Source organism: Mesoplodon mirus (assembly GCF_964341445.2).
Source record: "Mesoplodon mirus genome assembly, chromosome: 3".
Classification (NCBI taxonomy): Eukaryota; Metazoa; Chordata; class Mammalia; order Artiodactyla; family Ziphiidae; genus Mesoplodon; species Mesoplodon mirus.
In genome coordinates, this window is record NC_138978.1 from 25,268,021 (window position 1) to 25,290,831 (window position 22,811).

General features: G+C 42.3%; 1 protein-coding gene and 1 pseudogene across 2 annotated transcripts; one reads left to right on the top strand and one right to left on the bottom strand.

The window, feature by feature from the left end:
• Positions 1-102: 102 nt before the first annotated feature.
• Positions 103-22,720, bottom strand: DNAJC8 (DnaJ heat shock protein family (Hsp40) member C8). Its single transcript, XM_082613927.1, has 9 exons — positions 22,601-22,720; positions 19,965-20,066; positions 11,145-11,201; positions 8,327-8,393; positions 7,715-7,809; positions 6,077-6,148; positions 2,924-3,015; positions 1,966-2,041; positions 103-923 (listed from the first exon to the last, which is right to left on the bottom strand). The coding sequence occupies exons 1-9, from the start codon at positions 22,676-22,678 to the stop codon at positions 801-803; spliced, it is 762 nt and encodes a 253-aa protein (XP_082470053.1). The 5' UTR covers positions 22,679-22,720; the 3' UTR covers positions 103-800.
• On the top strand, positions 12,157-13,034 carry LOC309800049 (protein FAM136A-like; annotated as a pseudogene). Its single transcript has one exon. The product of its transcript is annotated as a protein FAM136A-like (transcript).
• Positions 22,721-22,811: the final 91 nt, after the last annotated feature.

Here is a 22,811-nt window from a genome sequence, read left to right on the forward strand (position 1 = left end):
TCAGAAGCCAGGTCCATGCAACTCTAAAGCATTTTGCAGATGGGCCAAGCCCGACAAGAGACTCACCCACGGAAAACTACCTGAGCAACAGTACACCAGTGGTTCGGGTATAAAAATTTATTACACATACAGAATATTACCACTAACAAACGCAGACAGGCTAGGACACAGTGGTACTGGAGGGAGGATGGCTAGCTCTTTGGAAAGTGAATAGGTTTGGGTGGCTTGGAGCCTCATGCCACACGGATTGGCCAGTCAGACGGGAAAGCACATGCCAAACACCACGGGACATCAGGGCATCGAGTGACTGCTCTGTGTGTCCAATGCCTTCCCACCTGATCTGGGGCTTCGAAGGATGCCACACTCAGAAGCAAGCAACTGAAGGAAAGGGGCTTCCTAAGGTGGCCCAGGCTTGTCTCTGAAGTCATGGCGACACCATTTTAAGCAATATGTTTAATTGGATGATTTCCACAAACTATACACGAAGTTTCTAACCATCACAGTTCAGTGAAGTACAAAACATTAAGTTAGAGGCTGTGGGAAGAGAAGGCGGCACCAGTGGTGGCACCTTCCAGATCCCGGTTGGTCTGCGGGTTGGGGAAGGTTTCTGTTTAAACCGAGCCCCTCATTTCAATGTACAAAAGAATTACTCTGAGTGATATTAAAGTGTATTGAAAACAAAATGGACTCAAAAGCAAATACTACCCTATGTCGGGGTGAAAATGGGAGGAAAGAATGAGTCCTTCAAAGCAGGGGGGGAGACAGGTGAGGGAAGGTTCTGTGGCTGTGACCCCAGGGGGTCACTCACGCTGCTCCATTTTTACTTTTGGTGGTCTCAGGAAGGTCCTGTTCTTCTTCTCTTTCTTTCCTTTTGTATTTGCTTGGAAGTTTCGCCAGCTGTCCACACGACCATCTCGACTTTCCTAAGCACAGAAGAGGTTTGAGGTGAGGAAACCAGTTAGGGAAAGGAAGGGCCTGCTCTGCCATCCCCCTCGTAGCCCAGCTCGGCCCGGCCCAGCCCTCTGGAATAATCCTACAACAGAGCAAGAGCTTTTCTGCCCCTTCCATGGGCCCAGGAAAGGGTCATACCACCCCTGGAAGGCAGGATAAGCCACAGGCTGGAAAGGATGAGACGAATAATACTCATCACAACAAAGCCATCGTTTGCTGAGAACCTCTGGGCTAGACACTTACTGCACGCTATTTCTAACCATCACCAAAAGCTGCGGTGTGTCGTGCCACTGGTATTTCACAAACGAAGACACCAGGGCTCAGAGGCTGCATCCTGTTCTCAAAGCCATCTGGCTTGACAGCAGTACAGCCGCTCCTTCCCCCGCACCTTCCTCCTACCCCTTAAAACCTGGACGGAGGCGTGAAGCCAGCACAATGCCTGGCCAGCTGTGCTGGGAGGGCCACTGGGATCCCTGCCCCTTACCGAGGGGCCTACTCATTTTCTCTCTGTGCATTCACTCAGTGGGACAGAAACAAAGCCATCATCGCTGGTTAGCCAATCCCTACCCTGAGTCCTAAATCTTACAGAAGATAAGACCAAATGTTGCTCAATTCAGGAAACTGGCTGAGCCCCTGATGGATATAACCAGGATGTCAAAGAGGAATCAAGCCATAAGTCTCTCTGCAGGCAGGACACCGGGGTTACAAGAACCTTGGTTTCTACTAACAGACCTCTAAATAGGGCGCTACTCCACGTTTACCCCCTAAATTAGAGGTGTAAACCATTGTTCCTGAGCCCACTTGGCAGCTGTGCCTATCATGCCCTTGCCAAGCTACAGAGCGCAGAGGTGGCTGAGCCAGGACTCAGTCCCCAAAGCCCCCGCTCTTCCCCACATAAGCCATTTCCCCGACCGTCCACTCCAGTCAGTCCTGGCAATGCCCAGGAATCAAGCTTCTATGCTGGGAAGTTTTCTTACTCTGGAATAAGAGTCCCTGGCCACCTTGGAAACTTACCTCAAAATTTTTCTGCCACTCCCTTTCTCGTTTGGCTTTTTCTTGAGCTTCAATCTCTTCTTCCCTTTGTCGCTTCCTAGGAGGAAAACCAGGCCATAGGATTTATATGATACCTGGAGACTGTTTTAACCAGACAAATTAGGCATTTCCCCACAGAAGCAAGCATATAAAGTAAACCAATTCCCTAGAGTTCTCCAAAGACGGCTGTCTGGAAAGGGCTCAAAGCACTGCACAAATGTCATTCTAAAACATGCAGATGAGACTGTGGGGCAAGATACAGATACCCCTGTCACAGAGAGAGACAGACAAGGTCGTCAAAGCCCAGCCAACACTAATCGGAGGTTCCAGGCCCAGTCCCTGCCATCTCAAGAACCCAGGCCACCTTACTTCAGTAGAGTGACCATTACAATAGCAGAGGTTCTTGTTCAAGGGGATCACTGGACAAAACCCTATCCTAAAACAAGGCCATTTCACACAACCCCAACCAGCAAAACCTAGTTATTGCTAAACACCAATCAACAATACAAAACACATAATAAACTAAATTAACCTCAAGATTTCTGATGAGCAAAGGAAATCATACTTTCCGGCAATAAATATATTGTAAGTGATTACACTGTACAACACTACATACTCACCAAAGCTGCAGCCACTAGTCACACAAAAGGCTCTGGCCTGAATAACTGCCTACTTCACTCCAGGAAATCAGGAAGAAAACACACAGCAATCTTGATTATAAACTCCCTAAGGACAGGCCTATTCAATATTTCCCAAAAGTCAGAGAGAATTCCTTACCCTAGTGATTCAAAAGTTTGGCTGTTTCAGATAACTATTTTAGACAGTCTCTTAAACGATGTACTGTAACATAATTCCTTCACCAAGAAAATCTCCGAAGACCATCTTGGTTAATCTAGGTATTCAGACAGACATGGCTTAAACGGATATACTAATATAATACCTTTCATGCATCTCTTTGGCTTCTCTCTCTTTTCTTTTAATTTCCAGCTCAGCAAAGAGTTTCATGGTCTGTTTGTATACTGCTTGTTTGAACTACAAAAAAATTAAGAAGAAAAGCAAAGTAAATATTTTACCAGCAATTTGAATCAAATATTTTTAGATGGAGCCCAGGACAAAAGCAGATTAGACCAGCAAGGAAAAAAGACTCTCCAGAGAGAACCACTTCAGGATGCTGGCTCTCTCCTGGGAGATAATAACACATCCTCCTATGAGCTCTTTCCACTTTCACCATTCAGATGATACAGAGGAGCTTGCTCTGGTAAAAAGCACCAATAAGAGAAAAAAAAAATTTCCCACTTATCACAACCATTGAAATTTTGGAGGGCCCTTTCTTCCAAAGAACTTCCAAAAATAACTTTCATTCTTTCTTTTCATGCATATTTTATAATTACTCTGAGCTAGGCACCAAGAGAGGTACTGGAGATATGCAGGTGCTATCAGACAAGTCTCAGGAGTCTCCCAACTGTGGCAGAGATACTAGTTGTCCCCTATCCTCGCCCCATGATGTGTTCTACCTTCTTGTACACTCCCTTATCTTAAAGCACATGGCCACCCAGTGCAAAAGCCTGTATTTCCCAGGCTTCTCTGTAGCTAGGCGTGGCCATGTAACTTGTTTTAGCCAATGAGCTATAAGGAAAAGTGATGTAGCAACTTTCTGGAGTGTTCTTAGAGGGAGCACACTTATCCCTCCTGCCCTATTCCTCTATCCTGCTGTCTGTACATGGGTTAGGTGATGACACATCCTGGACTGTGAGAATGGAGGCAACACACTGTTGGCAGAGCCACAGAAAGGAGGACACTGAGTCCTTGAGTGACAGGCAGTCCAGCAACCATCTTCCCAAAGACTACTACACAGGAGAGAAAAAAGTCACTGACTTGTTCAAACCACTGTCATTTGGGGTCTCAGCTGTATGCAGCTGAGCTTATATTCTGACTCTTACATTGGCAGAAACAGGTAACACAGCATTAGATAGAAAACAAAACTCTTATCTTTAAAACTTTTTCCCCAAAATATAAAGTATTTTAAATATACAAAGAAATATAAAAAATAACCCATCATGCAGATTCCATACGATTTATATCCTAAAATCAGAGACACTGGAGCAAGAGTGACATATGGAAAAAAGGAGAGGTAAAGGAATCCTCAAATTACTGTCACTTCTCTTTAATACTGTTACCTGCCAGGCACTGCTCAATGAAAGCAATGCTGACAAACTCCAGCCCCTAATAAGGACAAACATCAAAGAGGTGAAGGAATCTGTAATGAATATTTCAATATTTTTAAAAGCTCCTGGATGAACAGTTTCTGGTGATTTTAATTTTTTATATTTGTCTGCTTTTTCCAAATTTTCTATCATTAGCATGGGTTCCTTTATAAGCAGGAAAAAAAGACAACTAAAAAAAGTTAAGGTTCTTAACAACTTAGGAGGAGCAAGGAATATTTGTAAGAGGGTCTTCAGAAAAGACTAAAAAGGATAATTAAAGGGAAGGGAAAGTAGGGCTGAGGAGAAAAAAAACTAAAATACTGGAATGGAGTAAACCCCAAACAAGTGGCTAGTGGAAAAGATGGCCTAACAGTTCTCAAGCAGTGTTACCAAACAGAAGAGGGGACCAGTTGCTGTTAGTAAGATCACTGATGGAAGAAGTTGATCGGAAGTTTCCCTAATAAGACAGCTGCTCCTCTATAAATCTTTTAAAATAAGCATGTGGATTAAGTTATTTATTGACCTAACTTGAGGCAAGATTAAGATGACTTAAAATTTTTCAGGCGGGGCTTCCCTGGTGGCGCAGTGGTTGGGAGTCCACCTGCTGATGCAGGGGACACGAGTTTGTGCCCCGGTCCGGTAGGATCCCACATGCCGCGGAGCGGCTGGGCCCATGAGCCATGGCCGCTGAGCCTGTGCTCCGCAACGGGAGAGGCCACAACAGTGAGAGGCCCGCGTACCGCAAAAAAAAAAAAAAAAAAAAAAAAAAAAAATTTTCAGGCTAGTGAGGCAATCAGACACAAATATATAAGTAGAACCTCTCTCTTAACCAATCTCCACTGAAGAACCCGTGGGATTAACAGATGCTCGGGGACTTCCCTGGTGGTGCAGTGGTTAAAATCTGCACTCCCAATGCAGGGGGCCCAGGTTCAATCCCTGGTCAGGGAACTAGATCCCACATGCATGCCACAACTAAGGGGGCCGCAAGCCGCAACTAAGACCTGGCGCAACCAAATAAAAACTAAAAAAAAAAAAAAAAAAAAGATGCTTGCCATTTCCCTGGAAGCACATTATTACCTGCAGCACAATGGGTACCCGTGGCTGTAGACAGCTGTTTACCAAGAGTCATTCGTGGTTGCTCCCAAGCTGTCTATCCCAGTTGCAATTACTACTGTACTTATGTGATTTAAACATCACAGAAATTGATGAGTGAGGTTATAAAAATAAATGTTTGTTGGTTGCTTTAGAAAGAGTCAAACACAAGTCCCTAAAAATAACCACTGTTGAATTAGGTACAGGTGAGACATCTGGAAAAGACTGAAAAAACAATCTAGGATTCTGCTCTTGCTTTGCTTCACAGGTACCTAAGTTTTCAATGTTCTTCAAAAGAAATTAAAAGCAGAAACTATGGATAATGCTCTGTGTGTTTTATAAAATAAAGTCTACTGCAAACTCCAATGAGCAGACAAACCCTCAAAGGAAAGGCCATAGCCCTATGTCCAAAAAAAGGTGGATTTTTCAAAAAGGAGAATGAATATACATTTTAATATTTTAAGTGAAAATGTTTCTAGCATGTATGCAACATACCTTAAGCTTCCCTTTTTTTTTTTTTTTTTTTGCAGTACGCGGGCCTCTCACTGTTGTGGCCTCTCCCGTTGAGGAGCACAGGCTCTGGACACGCAGGCCCAGCAGCCATGTGTTACGGGCCCAGCCGCTCCGCAGCACATGGGATCTTCCCGGACCGGGGCACGAACCCGTGTCCCCTGCATCAGCAGGCGGACTCTCAACCACTGTGCCACCAGGGAAGCCCCAAGCTTCCCTCTCTTTAACCCACCGATCAGTGAACCCATTCACACAAGATGAAGTGGTTTTTCTCATATTTAACTTACCAGCTCAGGATCATCCTCCTCCACATTTGTAGGCTTTCCTTCCTTCTTTAATTGCTTTTTTCGCTCTTTCACCTAAAAAGAAATTTTTTTCCATCAAAAAATGAGCACTCATACTTTGAGAACATCCATTAAGCTGCACACATAGAATATGTGCATTTTTCTACAGGTATAACAAAAAGTTTGCATTTAAAAAAGATGAGCCACTCCCCTCCCCTCCAAAACAGCAACGCAATCAAAGAAAACTAGGAACCAGGGGTCCTTTCTCTAACCTCATCTAAGATCCAACACAAGGGGACCAGCTGGGGAGTTGTCCCCAACTTATCAGATCCTAGGCCAGATCCAAAGAGCCTTTGATACATTGAACAGATTATGCATTTATCTTTCATGGCTTGTGGTTATGTGTTTATAGCAAAAAAAAAAAGTATATTTGTCAAGTTTTAAAGAAGCTACAGAATTTGCAGCATCAAATATGATTGTTCTCTGGCATTTCTGCAACGGCATTCTGGATAATTTTCACTGTGAAACTTCCTTAAACCAACGATCTTCACAACACATTAACTGATGTTTTCATCACTTTGGCCACCATTGAGATTCTCCCCCAAAATAAATCTATCCATTCATAAAAGAATGACATTACTCCGTTAAATTACCATTCAGTCCGGCAAAAAGCCAAGTGCCTTCCAAGCTCAAAAAGGCCCTACTGCCCCCCTGTGGTCAGAAAGCCTGATGGTGGCGTCTTTACAGGCAAAATACAGAGGAAGGGTAACTATCACAATAATTCAGGGACAAATTGTCAGGTTCTTTTCTGGTTTCTACCAGAATGTGGCCCTCAAATTCCAACACATGACCAGCAAGACACAGTTATGGCAGTCTGTCTCTTCTTTTTACTCATGTCCCTCATCTAAATTGGCCTCATTACTATTATTGGTTATATAGTTGTTACAGATTCCAAAGCTCTTCAAAGAAAAGGTCACATCCATAGTCACTCCCAATTGAAACTGCTCTTATAAAACAGCCTCAAGATTCTTACCCTAGCAAGTAAAAACTTAAAACAAAGACCTTTCTTACCTCAAGGAAGCTGTCTTAACATTTCCCACCACTCGGGAGATTTAGGTAATGGAAAAAAATAAAGACAGCTAGAACTGAATTTATTTCAATTGAGTCCTTCCCAACCCTACTATTAATACAGACATGTATCTCGTCCTTTTTTTTTTTTTAAATATTTACTCATATCCCCTTGCCAGCCTTTCTCAAGCCCTTGTTTCAACCCTTTCACAGAGACAAGAATAAAAGTCCAGGGTCAAGCAGCACCATGGCTGCTCCACTGTTCCACTTTCAGAATGGGGTACTGCGATGAGAGAGCAAGAAAAACCCTCTTTCCACGACAAGGGACCTGCTAGGGAAAGAGGCAGGAGCAGCGTCCTGGCCACTCATCCTGAGCTCTAGGAGTGAATGCCAGATTCAGACACGCACTGTTCATGACCACCGCAGCAAAGTGGTGGAGGCCACAGGAGCAGTCAGGCCAGTCAGGCCAGTCAGGCATTGCTATGTTAATGTTAACATTTACCCTCCTACAAGGCAAGGCACCCAAGGCTTACTAATACTTCCTGTAAACACAGCAGCACTATAAATACTTACGGTGTGTTCCACGTATTCTTTTCCTGCCTGAATTACATCCAGGGCCCTCTTCTTTTGTTCCTGATCCAGTAGCAACTTGTAAGCTTTGTCCACAGCTAATGCAAAACATTGAAATTAACTGTTTCTGCAAACACCCTCTCAAAGTCTGAACTATACTCAGGCAGTGTAAATGGACTTGTGCCGTCTAAAAGCATTCCCTACTTTGTTAAATTATTTACTGTTGTTAAGCTAATTTAAAAACATACAACTACAGCAATGATTTCCCTTGAGAGCCTTGGAAAAAAATTAAATATATGTTCAAGGTTAAATACACCACATCTAGATTTAACTCAGTGATCAAATTCTTCCAATTATTTTTTATGTTCAAAGGAAAAAAATGATCTTATGCAGTAACAATCTTTGTTGGCACATAAAAGTTTTAACAAACCAAAGTTAAGGTCTACTTCTAAACAGCAACATTCTGCTTTGAATGACAACCATTCTACTGAAAACCACAGCTTCTCCATGACCAGAAGACAAAACTGTAACATTCTTTTCTTGATCCAGGACTAGGAACAGTTAGTCCCGAGCACTGACAATATGTTACTCAGAAGCAGGTAAATATACAAATACCTTCAAAAGCCTTTTGTGCTCTGTCAGCATCATCTTGATTTTTGTCAGGATGCACCAATATGGATAACTATAATAAGAGAAGAGATAGCTTTGTCAGTAAGAGGAACATTTAGTAACGCTGCATCTGCACTGTGCCTCTTTACAACCAAAAGCTCTTATTAGGGCAAAAACTGCCAGCCAGAAGCATTTTTTAAAAATTAATAAATATCATAAAATGCCCAGAAGTGTTAGTCCTTAATAAAATTCAAGTGCCAAACAGGTAATTGCACAGATGGAAAACATTTACTTGAGCACAAATGTAAGCCTAGCATTATGAAGATGTTGTGATAATTTGGGAGGGGGAAGGAAAACACAGAAAGTACCAAGTTCCTTTTATGTTTCTTATATGGAGCACTAGAGAGGATTAAACAGGTCTAAGATATCATCTCTTTCCTAAAAGAACTTCTAATATAGAGCAGTGGCTTTCAGCTCTGGCTGCGTTCCAACCCTGTGCAGATTTTTAGGAATACAGAGGTCTACTTTCCAGCCTGAGACCTTCTGAATCAGTCTCTGGCATCTGTACTTTTTAAACCTCCACTAGACTGGGTATCAGATGATAGTAAGGAATTAGTGTTAATTTGTTAGGTGTGACAAGTAGTTATGCAAGAAAATGTCCTTTTTTTACTTTTGCGGGATAACTGCTTAAGTACTTAGTGGTGAAGTATCATAGTGTCTGTAAATTACAGTTCTGCCAAAAATACATATATAGTTAATGAAGGGAACTGTTGCATATAGATGGTGAATATATGGGCTTTCATTGCTTTATTCTTTCTTTCTTTTTTTTTTTTTTTTTTTGCGGTTCGCAGGCCTCTCACTGTTGTGGTCTCTCCTGTTGAGGAGCACAGGCTCCGGACGCGCAGGCTCAGCGGCCATGGCTCACGGGCCCAGCCGCTCCGCGGCATGTGGGATCTTCCCGGACCGGGGCACAAACCCGTGTCCCCCTGCATCGGCAGGTGGACTCTCAACCACTGCGCCACCAGGGAAGCCCCTCTTTATTCTTTCTTTTTAAAATATAATGAAAATTTCTTATAACAAAAAGTTAAAAAGCAAAAACCTCCATAGGTGATCCTTTCAGACAGCCAGGGTTAAGAACCACTGACCTACTATCACCATCAGACAGAAACAGTTTGAACAGAGCGACTGTGCTCGGGGATGACATCAAGTAGGGATCTACTGCTAAATCCAGCATTACTGGAGCCAAAATCCTGGGTTTCAATTTCAACTTCAATCACCTGCTAGCTGTGAGACCTTGAGCAATTCACTTGATCTATCTCCGTCTCAGTTTCCTCCTCTCTAAGTGGGACAATACTGTATACCTATATCTCACTGTGTTGTAAGGATGAAATGAGATAATGAGTAAAGAACTTAGCATACTAACACACAAAGGCAACAGCTAGCACATGAAGAGGACATACCATAGGCCAAGACCTATTCTAAGTGCTTTAGGTGTGTTGCCTCATTCAAATCCTTATAAAAACCCCAGGGGCAGCCAACATCATTACATGCATTTTACAAATGAGCTAACAGGGCACAGGAAGGTTGAAAGTAACTAGCCAGAGCTCACACTGCTTGTCAGAGGTACAGCCAAGACAGAAACTCAAGCCATACAGCTCCAGCACCCACATTCTTAACTATTAGGCTCTATTAATGACTAAATAAGAACTCTTATTGAGTTCTTCATATAGCTACATAAATAGTCTAAAAGTTTTGACTATGAATTTGAATGACTGCTTATTAAATTGGGAAAGATTTCTAATGCATTACATTAGAAAACTTGAAATTTTAGAAGAAGGGGAAAAAGCTGAATATAAGCGCAGAGAAGAAATCAGGAAGCAAAAAAGCTATAAAGTTATATAATGGGAAATGACTGAGTAGGCAAAGATAAAAACACCTTGGCTTAATAGTACATCAGAAGACGATTATGAGTCAGCAATGTGGAGGCAATGACTGTATTGAAAAAGCAAGCATAACACTGGATATTAACAAGTCTGTCATGCAGGAGCTGAGAATTATATTCAGCACTGGTCAGGCCCTATTAAAATATGAAGTATATAAAAAATATAAGTTGAGGAAAGTTGAAAAAAAAGACATGAAATATACAGAAAATCCAATTTGCAAAGACATTACAGGGAGTATGATTATTCAACTCATAGAAGAAAAGGCTGGGGGGGTTACTCAGCTGTCAAAACTGGAAAGGTGTTTTAACAGGCTACTATAAAACTCTGCAGCTTGAGTTATTAAATATTAGAATGGGCAAGAATCAGAGGTGGAGGATCCCCTTTCCTAGAGAACTTTCTGAAAGCACTCTATATTAAACCAGGTATCTTTTGAGTATTCATATAAGTTTGTAAAAGATAAAATTACGGAGGAATAGAACTTTAAAAATAAAATCATTTAACACTGTTAAATGAACTTAAAAATAAAACTGTTATAATCTCCTAGAAGCCAGAGGATTTGATAAGTATGACTCCATGTAAGCTCTACTACTCTACCTTGTACTTCTCTCTCTTAATTAAGGAATTGGAGAGATTCTATTTGGATGTAAAATTCATCCTATTCACAGGTAAGCTATGGTCATTAAATTATTTAAGATTTGTATGTCACTGTAAGTTTTTTTTCAGAGTTACATAGCCTTAAAAAAAAAAAAAAAGATTAAATTTTGGCCCAAAAGTCATAATAGAATGCCCTGATAATAACCCTCAAGTCCTAAGAGAATCATGTGCTCAATACATTTTTAAAAGGTTCAAACTCCACCTATTACAGGAATATAGTATCATACCTGCCGAAACCTCTTTTTTATTTCTTCATCTGTCACTTCAGGATCTATCTGAAGAACCTGGAAGAATCAAAATCAAAACTGTAAAAGAGATTAAAAGAATTTATAGATTTAAGAGATGCTCAATAATTATACATTTTATAATCAGCATCTAGAACAGTACTCAACATTCTATAACAGTACCTGGCATACAGTTCTAAAAAATGTTCAAGAAATATAAATGAGTAAACCAATAACAGAATAATAGCTATAGTGTTTCAGGGTTCTCAAATTAATTCAGTGGTTTCTTTCACTCCATCAGAAAAATAATAAATTACCCTACACCCAGGGACATGTTTACAGGCCATGAGAAAAATGTTGCCTTTCTCCTTCATTCATTAAGAAAAGTACCCACCCTCTACTTACCTTTGCAAATATGGAGAAAGTACAGCAACTCAACATGGAAATAATTAGGCTGGCTACCTGATTTTTTTTTTTTTTTTAATGAGGGAGAACTGTAGATCTTCAAATAAAGCCCCCCCACAGCTGATTTTCATCTCAATCAAGAAATGTCCACTTGGCTCCATGTTATAATTTACATGGCTCAACAGTTCTCAGCCCAGAGTGGAAATCTGAGAGCAATGCCAGGGAGTGTGGACTTTATGCCAGATGATGTTGCTGAACTGCAGTAATGTGGTTTTTCCTAGGAAAAAGTTTTTCCTAGGTGTGGTAATGGTGTTGTGGTTATGTGGAAATGTGTTCTTTTTTTTTTTTTTTACAGTCTTAAGATTTAATGCTATGTATCATTTTAAAAATGGAGTATACAAGGTAGATCTCTAAGGGGGAAAGAAAGGACTGATAACTTATCTACTGGATTTGAACGAATGAAGCAGAGTTTTAGGTCCTAGCTGAGTCTGGGAATGATTTAATAGTGATTAGAACTTTAAAAACTGAGCAAATGAAAAAAGCAAGGCAATTATGCTTAGGAAAATGAAAAGTTGTATAAGAAAAGAATTATCTGAAAGGGCGGGCCGCAGTGACCCAGGAAGCGGCGGCGAGGGGGCGAGGGCGCGAGGGGGCGGGCTCTTGAGCGGGAGTCCATGTGGGCGCCGGCCGGCAGGGAGCAGCGCCGGGTCGCCATGGCGGAGCTGCAGCAGCTCCTGGTGCAGGAGGCGGCGGACTCTATGGTGAAGAGTCTGGAGAGACAGAACATCTGGGAAAGATGCAGGGCCTCATGTCCCGCTGCAGCGCCGTCTGTTGTGAGGACAGCCAGGCGTCCATGCAGCAAGTGCACCAGTGCATTGCGTGCTGCCATGCACCTCTGGCTCAAGCCCAGGCCCTGGTGACCACCGAGTTGGAGAAGTTCCAGGACGGCCTGGCCCGGTGCACTATGCATTGCAACGACAAAGCCAAAGATTCAATAGATGCAGGGAGTAAACAGCTTCAGGTGAAGCAGCAGCTGGAGAGTTGCGTGAGAAAGTGTGTGGATGACCACATGAACCTCACCCCAACCATGACCAAGAAGATGAAGGAATGTCTCTCGTCCATTGGGAAATAGATGTCTGCTATTGGCCATTGGGGCTGAAGGCAGGAATCTGTTTAAAAAGAGGAATGGGGATTTGGATTTTCTAAGGAACTTTTATGAACGAGGAAATTAAGGATGGCCGCAAGTTTAAGGCCTATGTCACTTGCCTCTGGACACTGGTTCCTTTGTGTTTGAATCCTAGAAAGTGAAAAAAATTGGTGCTAAAATTTGGGTCAGAGATAGCACAAGATAACACAGGAGAGTTTTTGTGAGCCTGAATTTCATGTGGCAAGTGCTTATCCTGTCAACAGGGAGTCTCCCTTGTACCAAACCAGAGCCCTCCAAGGTACCAGATTCTCTTAGTACACAGATACCAACAGGCTGGCAGTTTCATCTGACCCGCCTATGAGCTGGTGGAGTGTGAGGAGAGGTGTTTCTATTTGTTGCCAACCTCCTGTTTACCAGAAGGAACACTACAACAGGAAATGTGTTCTTGTTTTGAGGAGATGCATGCGAAAGTACTTAGGCATGAAGCATCAATGTCTGCAGCTTACTTTCAGATGATTTGGCAAAAATGAAGAAGGTATGTATAAATATACACAAACACACACACAACAAAAGTTATTTTTCCAAGGGTCATATGTGTACTGATCACTAGCAACATATATTCACTGAGTGCCTTCAAAGCTAGCTAATCTGACTCCTCTTCTACCATTAAGAGTTGGAGGTGCCATATGTGGCCATGAAACACAGTGAAGACAATGGGCTTATAACTACGGCCCAAACCCCTTTGAAGCCAGTTTTATACATTCAGTACAAACTTATGGAGCACCTGGGATTGCTAGATCCTGTGCTCACTACTGTTCTCATAGAATTTAAGGTCCACGAGGGAAGGAACAGACAAGTCACAAATAATTCTTACCAAAATGATAAATACCATATAACCAATATGGCTCTAAGGAAGCACACAGGTCTGTTCAGATTCTTGGAAGATTTTTCTGAACTCCCACTGTGTCTCAGGCTTTGGGGATACTGCAAAGAAAAATCCACAGTCTTGGACCTCAGAGAGTTAATAAATCATCACACAGAAACAAAAATGCTTGACTGTGGCATTTATATAAGTTCCTGAACTCAAATAAACCGCCACAGTCTCCTTTAGGATCTTCTGCTTGAAAGAGGAATCCAGTCTTAGGTCACATCTGAACTCTCTGAGCTGTTAATAATGTGCAAGTTCCAGAATCCTGTGAGATAAATACCTTTCTTTCCAACGTGCTGAACAAGATAAACAGAAAACGACGCCTGTGGTGCTGCCTTCTGGGGCTTTAAAGTTAAATAGAAGGACTTCCCTGGTGGTCCAGTGGTAAAGAATCCACCTTACAATGCAGGGGACACAGGTTCGATCCCTGGTCAGGGAACTAAGATCCCACATGCTGCAGGGCAACTAAGCCTGCACGCCACAACTACTGAGCCCGCGCACCTCAACTAGAGCCCACGTGCCACAAACTACAGAGCCCACATGCCCTGGAGCCTGCGCACCACAACTAGAGAGAGAAAACCTGCACTCCACAACTAGAGAGAAGCCCTCACGCCGCATCCCGCCTGCTGCAAAAATAAATAAAATAAATAAATAAATAAATAAATAATAAAATCTTTATAAAAAATAAAGTTAAACAGAAAAAAGGAACATGAAAAAGGCAGGGCTGAGCAGGCGCACAGGTTCATCTAAGCTTATGGAAGGAAGTAGGGGAGGGTCCTTAACCTAGGAACAATTGTAGAATGCATAAGAAAGATGTTTAGAAAATGGCTGAAGGTTAGAAATGCATCCAAATAGTGCAGTGATGGCAGGAAGCGGGGGGGGGGGGGGGGGGGGGGGAGTGCCCCCTGGATTAGGATTCCTGTAATAAGACCCATCAGAGTCCCTTTTCTACCTGCTGCTCAGGAAGATGGTATATAGAACAACTACTTGCATTTCAATTTATAGCCAAGAGGACAGCTATTACTGCATCACTTCTCCTTACTAGGAAGAAACCAGTCTGCTTACCTCTGGAGAAAAGTCTGATTCATTTAGATGTCTCAGTAGTTGTTGCATGAAAAAACAGAAGTTACTGATTTCCTAAATTGCTAGCAACACCTATTCCTGACTTAGGGTCAAAAACCAACTTTGTAAGAAGACAACTGGCGGGGGCTTGGGGCTAAATTAGGAGTTTGGGATTAACAGACACACACTACCATATATAAAACAGATAAACAACAAGCACCTACTATATGGCACAGGGAACTATATTCAATATCTTGTAATAACCTATAATGGAAAAGAATCTGAAAAAGAATACACACACACACATATATATAGTATAACTGAATCACTTTGCTGTACACCTGAAACTAGCACAACATTGTATACCAACTATACTTCAATTTAAAAAAAGACAATGACACCCATCCTATAAAGTGGCCAGCATATTTGTATGAAAGAGAAAAGACAAAAGTTCTAATGGACAGTCATGGAGTCCTGCTCACTCAAACACAATCTGGCACCTCCCCAAGTTTGTCAACCTTACCATATTCTTTACACATTCAAACACACTTCCCGGGAATTCCCTGGTGGTCCAGTGGTTAGGACTCTGAGCTCTCACTGCCAACCGCCCGGGTTCAATGGCTGGTCAGGGAACTAAGACCCCACATGCCATGCAGTGAAAAAAATAAATAAAATTAAAAAACAAACACACTTCCTATAATCAGGACAGGAGCTATGGGGCAGTGAGTTCCACTTCCAGATCACATTAACTGGTAGGACAGTAAAATCCTAGCATTCATACTGGTCCCAACAATCTGTTACTCCTCATCAACAGATCTCCACAGGAAACACTAATTATCTTAAATAAACAGTTAAGTTATATGATCATGTGTCCCCTTTTCACAGTACATACTATCTCAATTTAAAAATATGACTAGGGACTTCCCTGGTGGTGCAGTGGATAAGACTCCATGCTCCCAATGCAGGGGGCCAGGGTTCGATCCCTGGTCTGGGAGCTAGATCCCATATGCATGCTGCAACTAAGAGTTTGCATGCCACAACTAAGGAGCCCGCTTGCCTCAACTACAGACCCAGTGCAACCAAATAAATATTAAAAAAATATATATATGACTAAACAGAAAGGACATACCATCAAGTTCTTTCAAACATATTATCTCCCCCTACGCCCTCCCCAAAATCATATCTAAATACTCTTTAAGCTTTTCATCTTCCTCTTCCCTTTCAAATATGTTAAGTGGGGCCAGGCGAAGTAGACATCTACTTTGGGTGAGGAGTCAAGATGGCCCAGAGCGGAGTGTCAGAGCCCATCTGGGACAAAGAAGACAGTAACCACACGAGGAGTGTCGGCTAGTCATGTGGTGCTGGAGCCCCAACAGGGTGAGAAGAGCATCCACAGAAGGGTAACTTGACATAAAGTGCCAGAGTGGGTTGAGGAGGGCACCTCTATGGACAGGTGGCCTGCCATAGGGTGTCAGAACCTAAGCAGAGTGAGATTGTCAATATGGGAGGGCACAGGGTGCAGGAGCCCAAGCAAGGACATCTCCACAAAGCCCAAGCCTAGCATGGGGTGTGGAAGCCTGTGCCTGGTGAGGTGGGTGCCCATGTAGGAGAGCATCCAATGTAACAGGGCAGCTCAACTTGAGGTGTAGGAGCCCAAGTACAACTGGCACTGAGAGTTGGAACATGAGCAGAGTGAAGAGGACCTCCCTGCAGGGGGGGACCTGGAGTGTGGGGGGACCTGGAGTGTGGAGTCAGAACCCAGTAAAGATGAGGAGGGTGTTCCCAGAGGGAGGTAGCCTGACACAGGGTGTCAAAACCACAGCAGGGTAGGAAGGAAGCATGCCTACTTGGTGGGGAGGATGCTGGAGCCCAAGAGGGATGAAGAGAGCCCTTGGGGGTGGAGGGCAGGCACAGGGAGGCAGAGCCAGGTGAGAAACATACCCACACTGAAGGGTGACCTGGCATTGGAGTTTAGAGTTCAGGTGTGGGGAGAAGGGTTTTTGCACAGTGAGGCAACCTGGTGTTGGTGTCAGAGTGAAGCAGGGTGAGGAGGTCATTCACATGAGGGAAGGAATGGCAATAGGAGATCGAGATCAGATTCATACAGGAGGATCAATTAAGTAAATATATATATTAAAGACAGTGGGAGCCATATTTCTCAGAGAAGGGAACTATGAACATGGAAAGAAAAAAAACCCTAGAATAAACCCTGTGATGTTGGATTGAACTTTTATGTAATACGTGTATGTGTATGTACACACACACACACACACACACACTCCTTAGCTCTGTCTACCAATAGGGTCTGGGAGTAGTGACATCCCAATGGCAATGGGTATACCTAGCATCCAAATCTTGATTTCTAAATATCATTCTTCATTAAAAGGAATCAGAACTCCTCAAAGAAATGGTTAATTCCAGGCTGGGTCAGGAAAAGTACAAGAGTGCCTAGTAATCAAAGAATGATGAAGACATATCAAAAAGACAGGAAAGGCTTAAAAGTAACCTACTGGTCAAATTTGGGACGTTTGAGCATTGAAATAAGTAATATCAAATTATAACCCACTGAATAAAATAGGAAACCCCAAGTCTATACTGACAAATGAATAAATTGAAACTTTGATAAGGACAGTATATTCACACATACTCAAAGTACCTCCTCATGAAATACTTATCAATTACAAAGGGGGAAAAAAGTTAACTTCATGAAGAAGCCTAGTAGGCACCTCTTTAAGTGATCAAGTAATATCATTAATAACAGGATAAATCAAAATCACGTACCACTTTACAGGTTACAAGGAGAAAAATGCAGTACCACTTCTATGCTATTCCTGTCAACATTGCATAAACTGAATCTAATGTGAAGAAACATCAAACAAACTCAAGTTGAGAAAGATGCTACAAAATTACTGGCCTGTAATCTTCAGAAATGCCAAGGTCATGAAAGTCAAGGAAAGACTGAGGAACTGTTCCAGACTGAGGGAGACTAATGAGACATGACAACTAAATGTAACAGAGATTCCAGACTGGATCCTTTTGCTATAAAGGACATCACTGAAACAATTAGCTAGTTTGAATGGGGTCTGAGGATCACATAGTAAAATAAATCATCAACATTTATTTCCTAAAAAAAACAAAAACAAAAAACCTTTATTTCCTGGTTTTGATTGTTATATTGTGGTTCAGTAGGAGAATGCTGTTCGTTGGAAAATACACTAAAGTATTTCAGGGAGATGGGGTGTCATATTGACAACTTACTTGCAACCTCTCTGCAAATGTGAGATTGTTTTAAAATGAAAAATATTCTTCAAAAATTATTCTTCAAAAAAACAGAAACAATTGGTGAATCTTTTTTTCTTTTTTTTTTTGTGGTACGTGGGCCTCTCACTGTTGTGGCCTCTCCCGTTGCAGAGCACAGGCCCCGGATGCGTAGGCTCAGCGGCCATGGCTCATGGGCCTGGCCACTCCGCGGCATGTGGGATCTTCCCGGACCGGGGCACGAACCCGTGTCCCCTGCATCGGCAGGCGGACTCTCAACCACTGTACCACCAGGGAAGCTCCCAATTGGTGAATCTTGAAAATACTTTACTAAGTTAAATAAGCCAGACATAAACAGACAAACATTTTATGAGGCACCTGGAAAAGGCATTCATAGACAAAAAGCAGAATAGAGCATACCAGGGGTTGGGGTTAGGAGGACTGGAGAGTTATTATTTTATGGGTTTGAAGTTTCAGTTTGGAATGATGAAAAATTTCTAGAAATGGAGAGGGATGATGATTGCACAACACTGTGAATGTACTTACTTAACTGTATGCCTAAAAATGGTTCAAATGGTTAATTTTACGTTATGTATACTTTACCGCAATAAAATGAAGTGGGGAAAAGGTTTTTTTTAATAAGTGCTCAATAAGTGTTTTTTATAAGACGTAACAACATTCGTTTCAAAGTTACTTATAGTTGTGACAATTAGAAACTAGTTTAATTATTGTACAATAAAGGAATTGTTGAAATAATAATTGAGACTTTAAAAGTGTATAAAAATAGTTTATGTAACAATACAGCATTTAAAATAGCATGGGGGGCTTCCCTGGTGGCGCAGTCGTTGGGAATCTGCCTGCCAATGCAGGGGACACGGGTTCGAGCCCTGGTCTGGGAAGATCCCACATGCCGCGGAGCGACTGGGCCCGTGCACCACAATTACTGAGCCTGCGCGTCTGGAGCCTGTGCTCCGCAACGAGAGAGGCCACGATAGTGAGAGGCCCCGCGCACCGCGATGAAGAGGGGCCCCCACTTGCTGCAACTGGAGAAAGCCCTCGCACAGAAACGAAGACCCAACACAGCCATAAATAAATAAATAAATAAATAAATAAAATAAAATAAAAAAAAATAGCATGGGAATAGATAACTAATAAGAACCTGCTGTATAAAAATAAATAAATAAAATAAAATTCAAAAAAATAAATAAATAAAATAAAATAGCATGGGGCTTCCCAGGTGGCGCAGTGGTTTAGAATCCGCCTGCGAATTCAGGGAACACGGGTTCGAGCCCTGGTCTGGGAAGATCCCACATGCCTCGGAGCAACTAAGCCCGTGTGCCACAACTACTGAAGCCTGCACATCTAGAGCGCACCCAACAAAGAGTAGCCCCAACTCGCTGCAACTAGAGAAAGCCCACGCGCAGCAATGAAGACCCAACACAGTCAAATTTTTAAATAAATAAATAATTTATATATTTTTTAAAACTTTTAAAAAATAAAAGAAAAGAAAGCAGCATGAACTGCACGACCCTCTTTGTTTCTAAATAATACTAAAAACAGTTGGAGCATAAACAGGTGTTTTCTTAGGTACAATTATACATGATTTTTTTCCTTGCTTTTTCTATATTTCTAATTTTTATTAGAAATATGATTTACTTTTATAATCAGGAAACACTTAAAGTTATAAAACTAAGGAAGCTAAAAAGTGTACTTGCTTGTCTATAATCTTGTGAACATTTTTGGGTTGTTAGGTTTTTTTTATTGTGGTGAAACAGAAAAGTTTTAACAAACAAATTAAATCTAAGACCCTAAATTTACCAAGGCTAGCTATTCCTTCACATTTGAAAATAAATCCATATATATTTGGGTGACTAAAAGATGAGAGCAAGCTCTGCTCACAATAAACCACCCACGTTCAACTCCAACTATGCATAGTACAAATTAGGTGTGTGTTCCGAGGCAAGTCTGGCCGCAGCTACGTAAAGCTCCCTATCAAGGGTCACAGCAACATCAGATACCTCACCTCAAATGGGTTCAAATTGAAGTAGGAGGAACCAGGACGAGTCAATCTTTCGATCTGATTTTTGGACGTTAGAACTGAATCTCTCTTCTCTATTTGTTTCACCTAAAATAAAGGGGATAAAAACCTCATTAGTAAAGCTCAGTAATGAACTCTGAATTATCATCTTAACAAGTTACTCACAGACATGTTCAGTAAACATTTATTTGCGTGTCCACACATTCAAGGTATTTTGCTAAACACTTTGAGAAATAATTACAACAGCTACCATTTACTGAATTTTAATATAATGTAAAAACTTTACAGGTGTTTATTCCTCTCAACAATCCTACATGGTAGGTACCACTATTATCCCCATTTTGCAGATAAGAAAACTGAGATTTAGGTCAACTGACTGGTAACCAGACAACCTGTAAACCAGATTTTTTCCCAATCACCCAATTTATAAACCAGAATTTTAGGCCCAACAGTTTGATGCCAGAGCAAGGCAGCAAGAAGATTCAAAAATAAATAAGTCACAGCCACCGCCTTCAAAGAGCTTCCCCTCTAATGACGAATGATGTACTTGTGAATGTTCACATTAATTTACAACTTTTTAAGAAAGGAAAAATACAATTACACTGAAATATACACTAAAAGCAGCACTAAAAAAGTGTGTGGGAGAGAGCAAATAACTCCGCCTTTCTAATTCTAATAGTTAGAAAAATCCCTGACCTGAACACAGTGTTAAAGAGAACAAGCACCAGGTAGTCCCAGGAAAACATCCTTGGTGCCACTGTCAGAACTGAAATTTTAGTTGGAACGAATCTCTGGCATGTTATATATACCATCTTTATTTCTATGGCCAAAATGGATTTGGAAAGGATCTCAGTAACATAAAAAGCTAATCCATTTCAGCATCTTCCCTCTTCACTCTTTTGTAAAATAGCATGCCCCTCCCCCGACTCTCTTTTTCCCAGACTCATTTTTCCTCATAGCACTTATCACTACCTGACAGTATATTGTACATCTATTCATTGTTTATCCTTCTCAATAGAATGAAAGCTCTATGAAGACAGGATTTTTCTCTCTGTTGTTCACTACCATTTCTCCAGGACCTAAACAGTACACTAGACCATATCAGGTGCTCAATAAATATTAGTTAATGATGATTAAAGGGTCCTTCTTTAGACACTTTCTCTCATTAAACAAACCAGGATTGCTTTTTTTTTTAAACTAAGAAAGAGTAATTAAAACAAGTTCCACTAAAACTGCTGAGTACTCATGAGAAGCCAGTAAACTGGTACCAGTGCATTAACACTTTCAAGTGAATTAGACATTTTGAAAGCACAGACTATAAATGGACATACTAATTTGTTTTTAAACTTAATATTTTGGAGAAACTACTATGTAACAAGCACTGTTACAACTACCAGAGATAAAAGATGAATGTGACATGGTGCTTAACTCTCAGTAACTCACAGCCAGGTGGGGAGCAACTCCATTCCTCAAATCCATGCCAACCTAAAGAGGTCCACTTTCAACCTTGTTTTAACTCTTACAAAGATGCTTCTGCTTTATATTTCATGAAACTTTCTTATACATTAAACCCTTTAACCCTCATTAAAACTCTTGTTTTGGGCTTCCCTGGTGGCGCAGTGGTTGAGAGTCCGCCTGCCGATGCAGGGGACACGGGTTCGTGCCCCGATCCCGGAAGATCCCACATGCCGCGGAGCGGCTGGGCCCGCGAGCCATGGCCGCGGAGCCTGTGTGTCCGGAGCCTGTGCTCCGCAACGGGAGAGGCCACAGCAGTGAGAGGCCCGCGTACAGCAAAAAAAAAAAAAAACTCTTGTTTTAATATTAACTTTCGTTCTACAAACGTGGAAATTGAGGATTGCAAAATCAATGGCTTGAAAGAATTCTGTCACAGTCACGTTAACTGCCTTGCACGAATCCAATCCGAGGTCCTCTGACTCCAAAAGCCATTCTTTTCTTCATTTATTCATTCATTCGTTTACTCAACAAATATTTATTAAGCAGCTACTACGTACTACGCGCTGGAGATGTGATAGTAAACGAGGCTCACACCAAACTTACTCCCTCCCAACATGATACCGAGCTGTCATCTGCTCTAAGACGCAGCACAAATTATTTCACCTCCCTAAACCTCAGGTTTGTCATCTGTAAAAGGGAGATAATGCCTACACGGCAAAATGCACAGTGCCTAGCGTTAGCTAATGGCAGAAGTAACTACCAGGAAAACTCACTACAGATAACTAAGAGTAGAGAGTGCTTCCGTTGAGAATAAAAACGGGGGCCAAGCCGGTTAAGTCGCCCCCAGGAAGGCCCAGCCTCCCAGCCGCTGCCAGCCCCCGACTACGCGGACCTGGGGAACTCTGCGCGCGCCCAAGCACTTCGGTGGCCACGATCGCCGCCTCCCCGCAGACGCCGGACCCCCGCCCCTTTCTGTCGTCCAGGGGATCTCCGCGCCGCAATATCAGGAAGAAACGCACACACACTCCCGAAGCCCCCACCGCCCCAAAGGCCAGACAGGAGGGGCTGCCCAACGGTCCAGGCCAGAAGGACCATTGCCTTCGCCCGCTGGAAGCGTAGCCCCAGCAGGGTCGCCCCGTTGCCGCCATCCCTCACTCTGTGTTCACCTCACTGTAGAAGGTCATAAATGCCTCCTCCGTGCTGCCGCCGCCACCCGAAGCCCCGCTCTCTCCTGGAGCCGCCATTTTCCCGGCCTAGCCACCATGTGACTCTTCTGCGCAAGCGCTACCTCACGTCTTCTTACAGGTCCGCCTCTCCCCCTTGTGACTCTTAAAGGGCTCGCAGCCCAGCCAGACACCTCCAATCTAAGTAAACTCT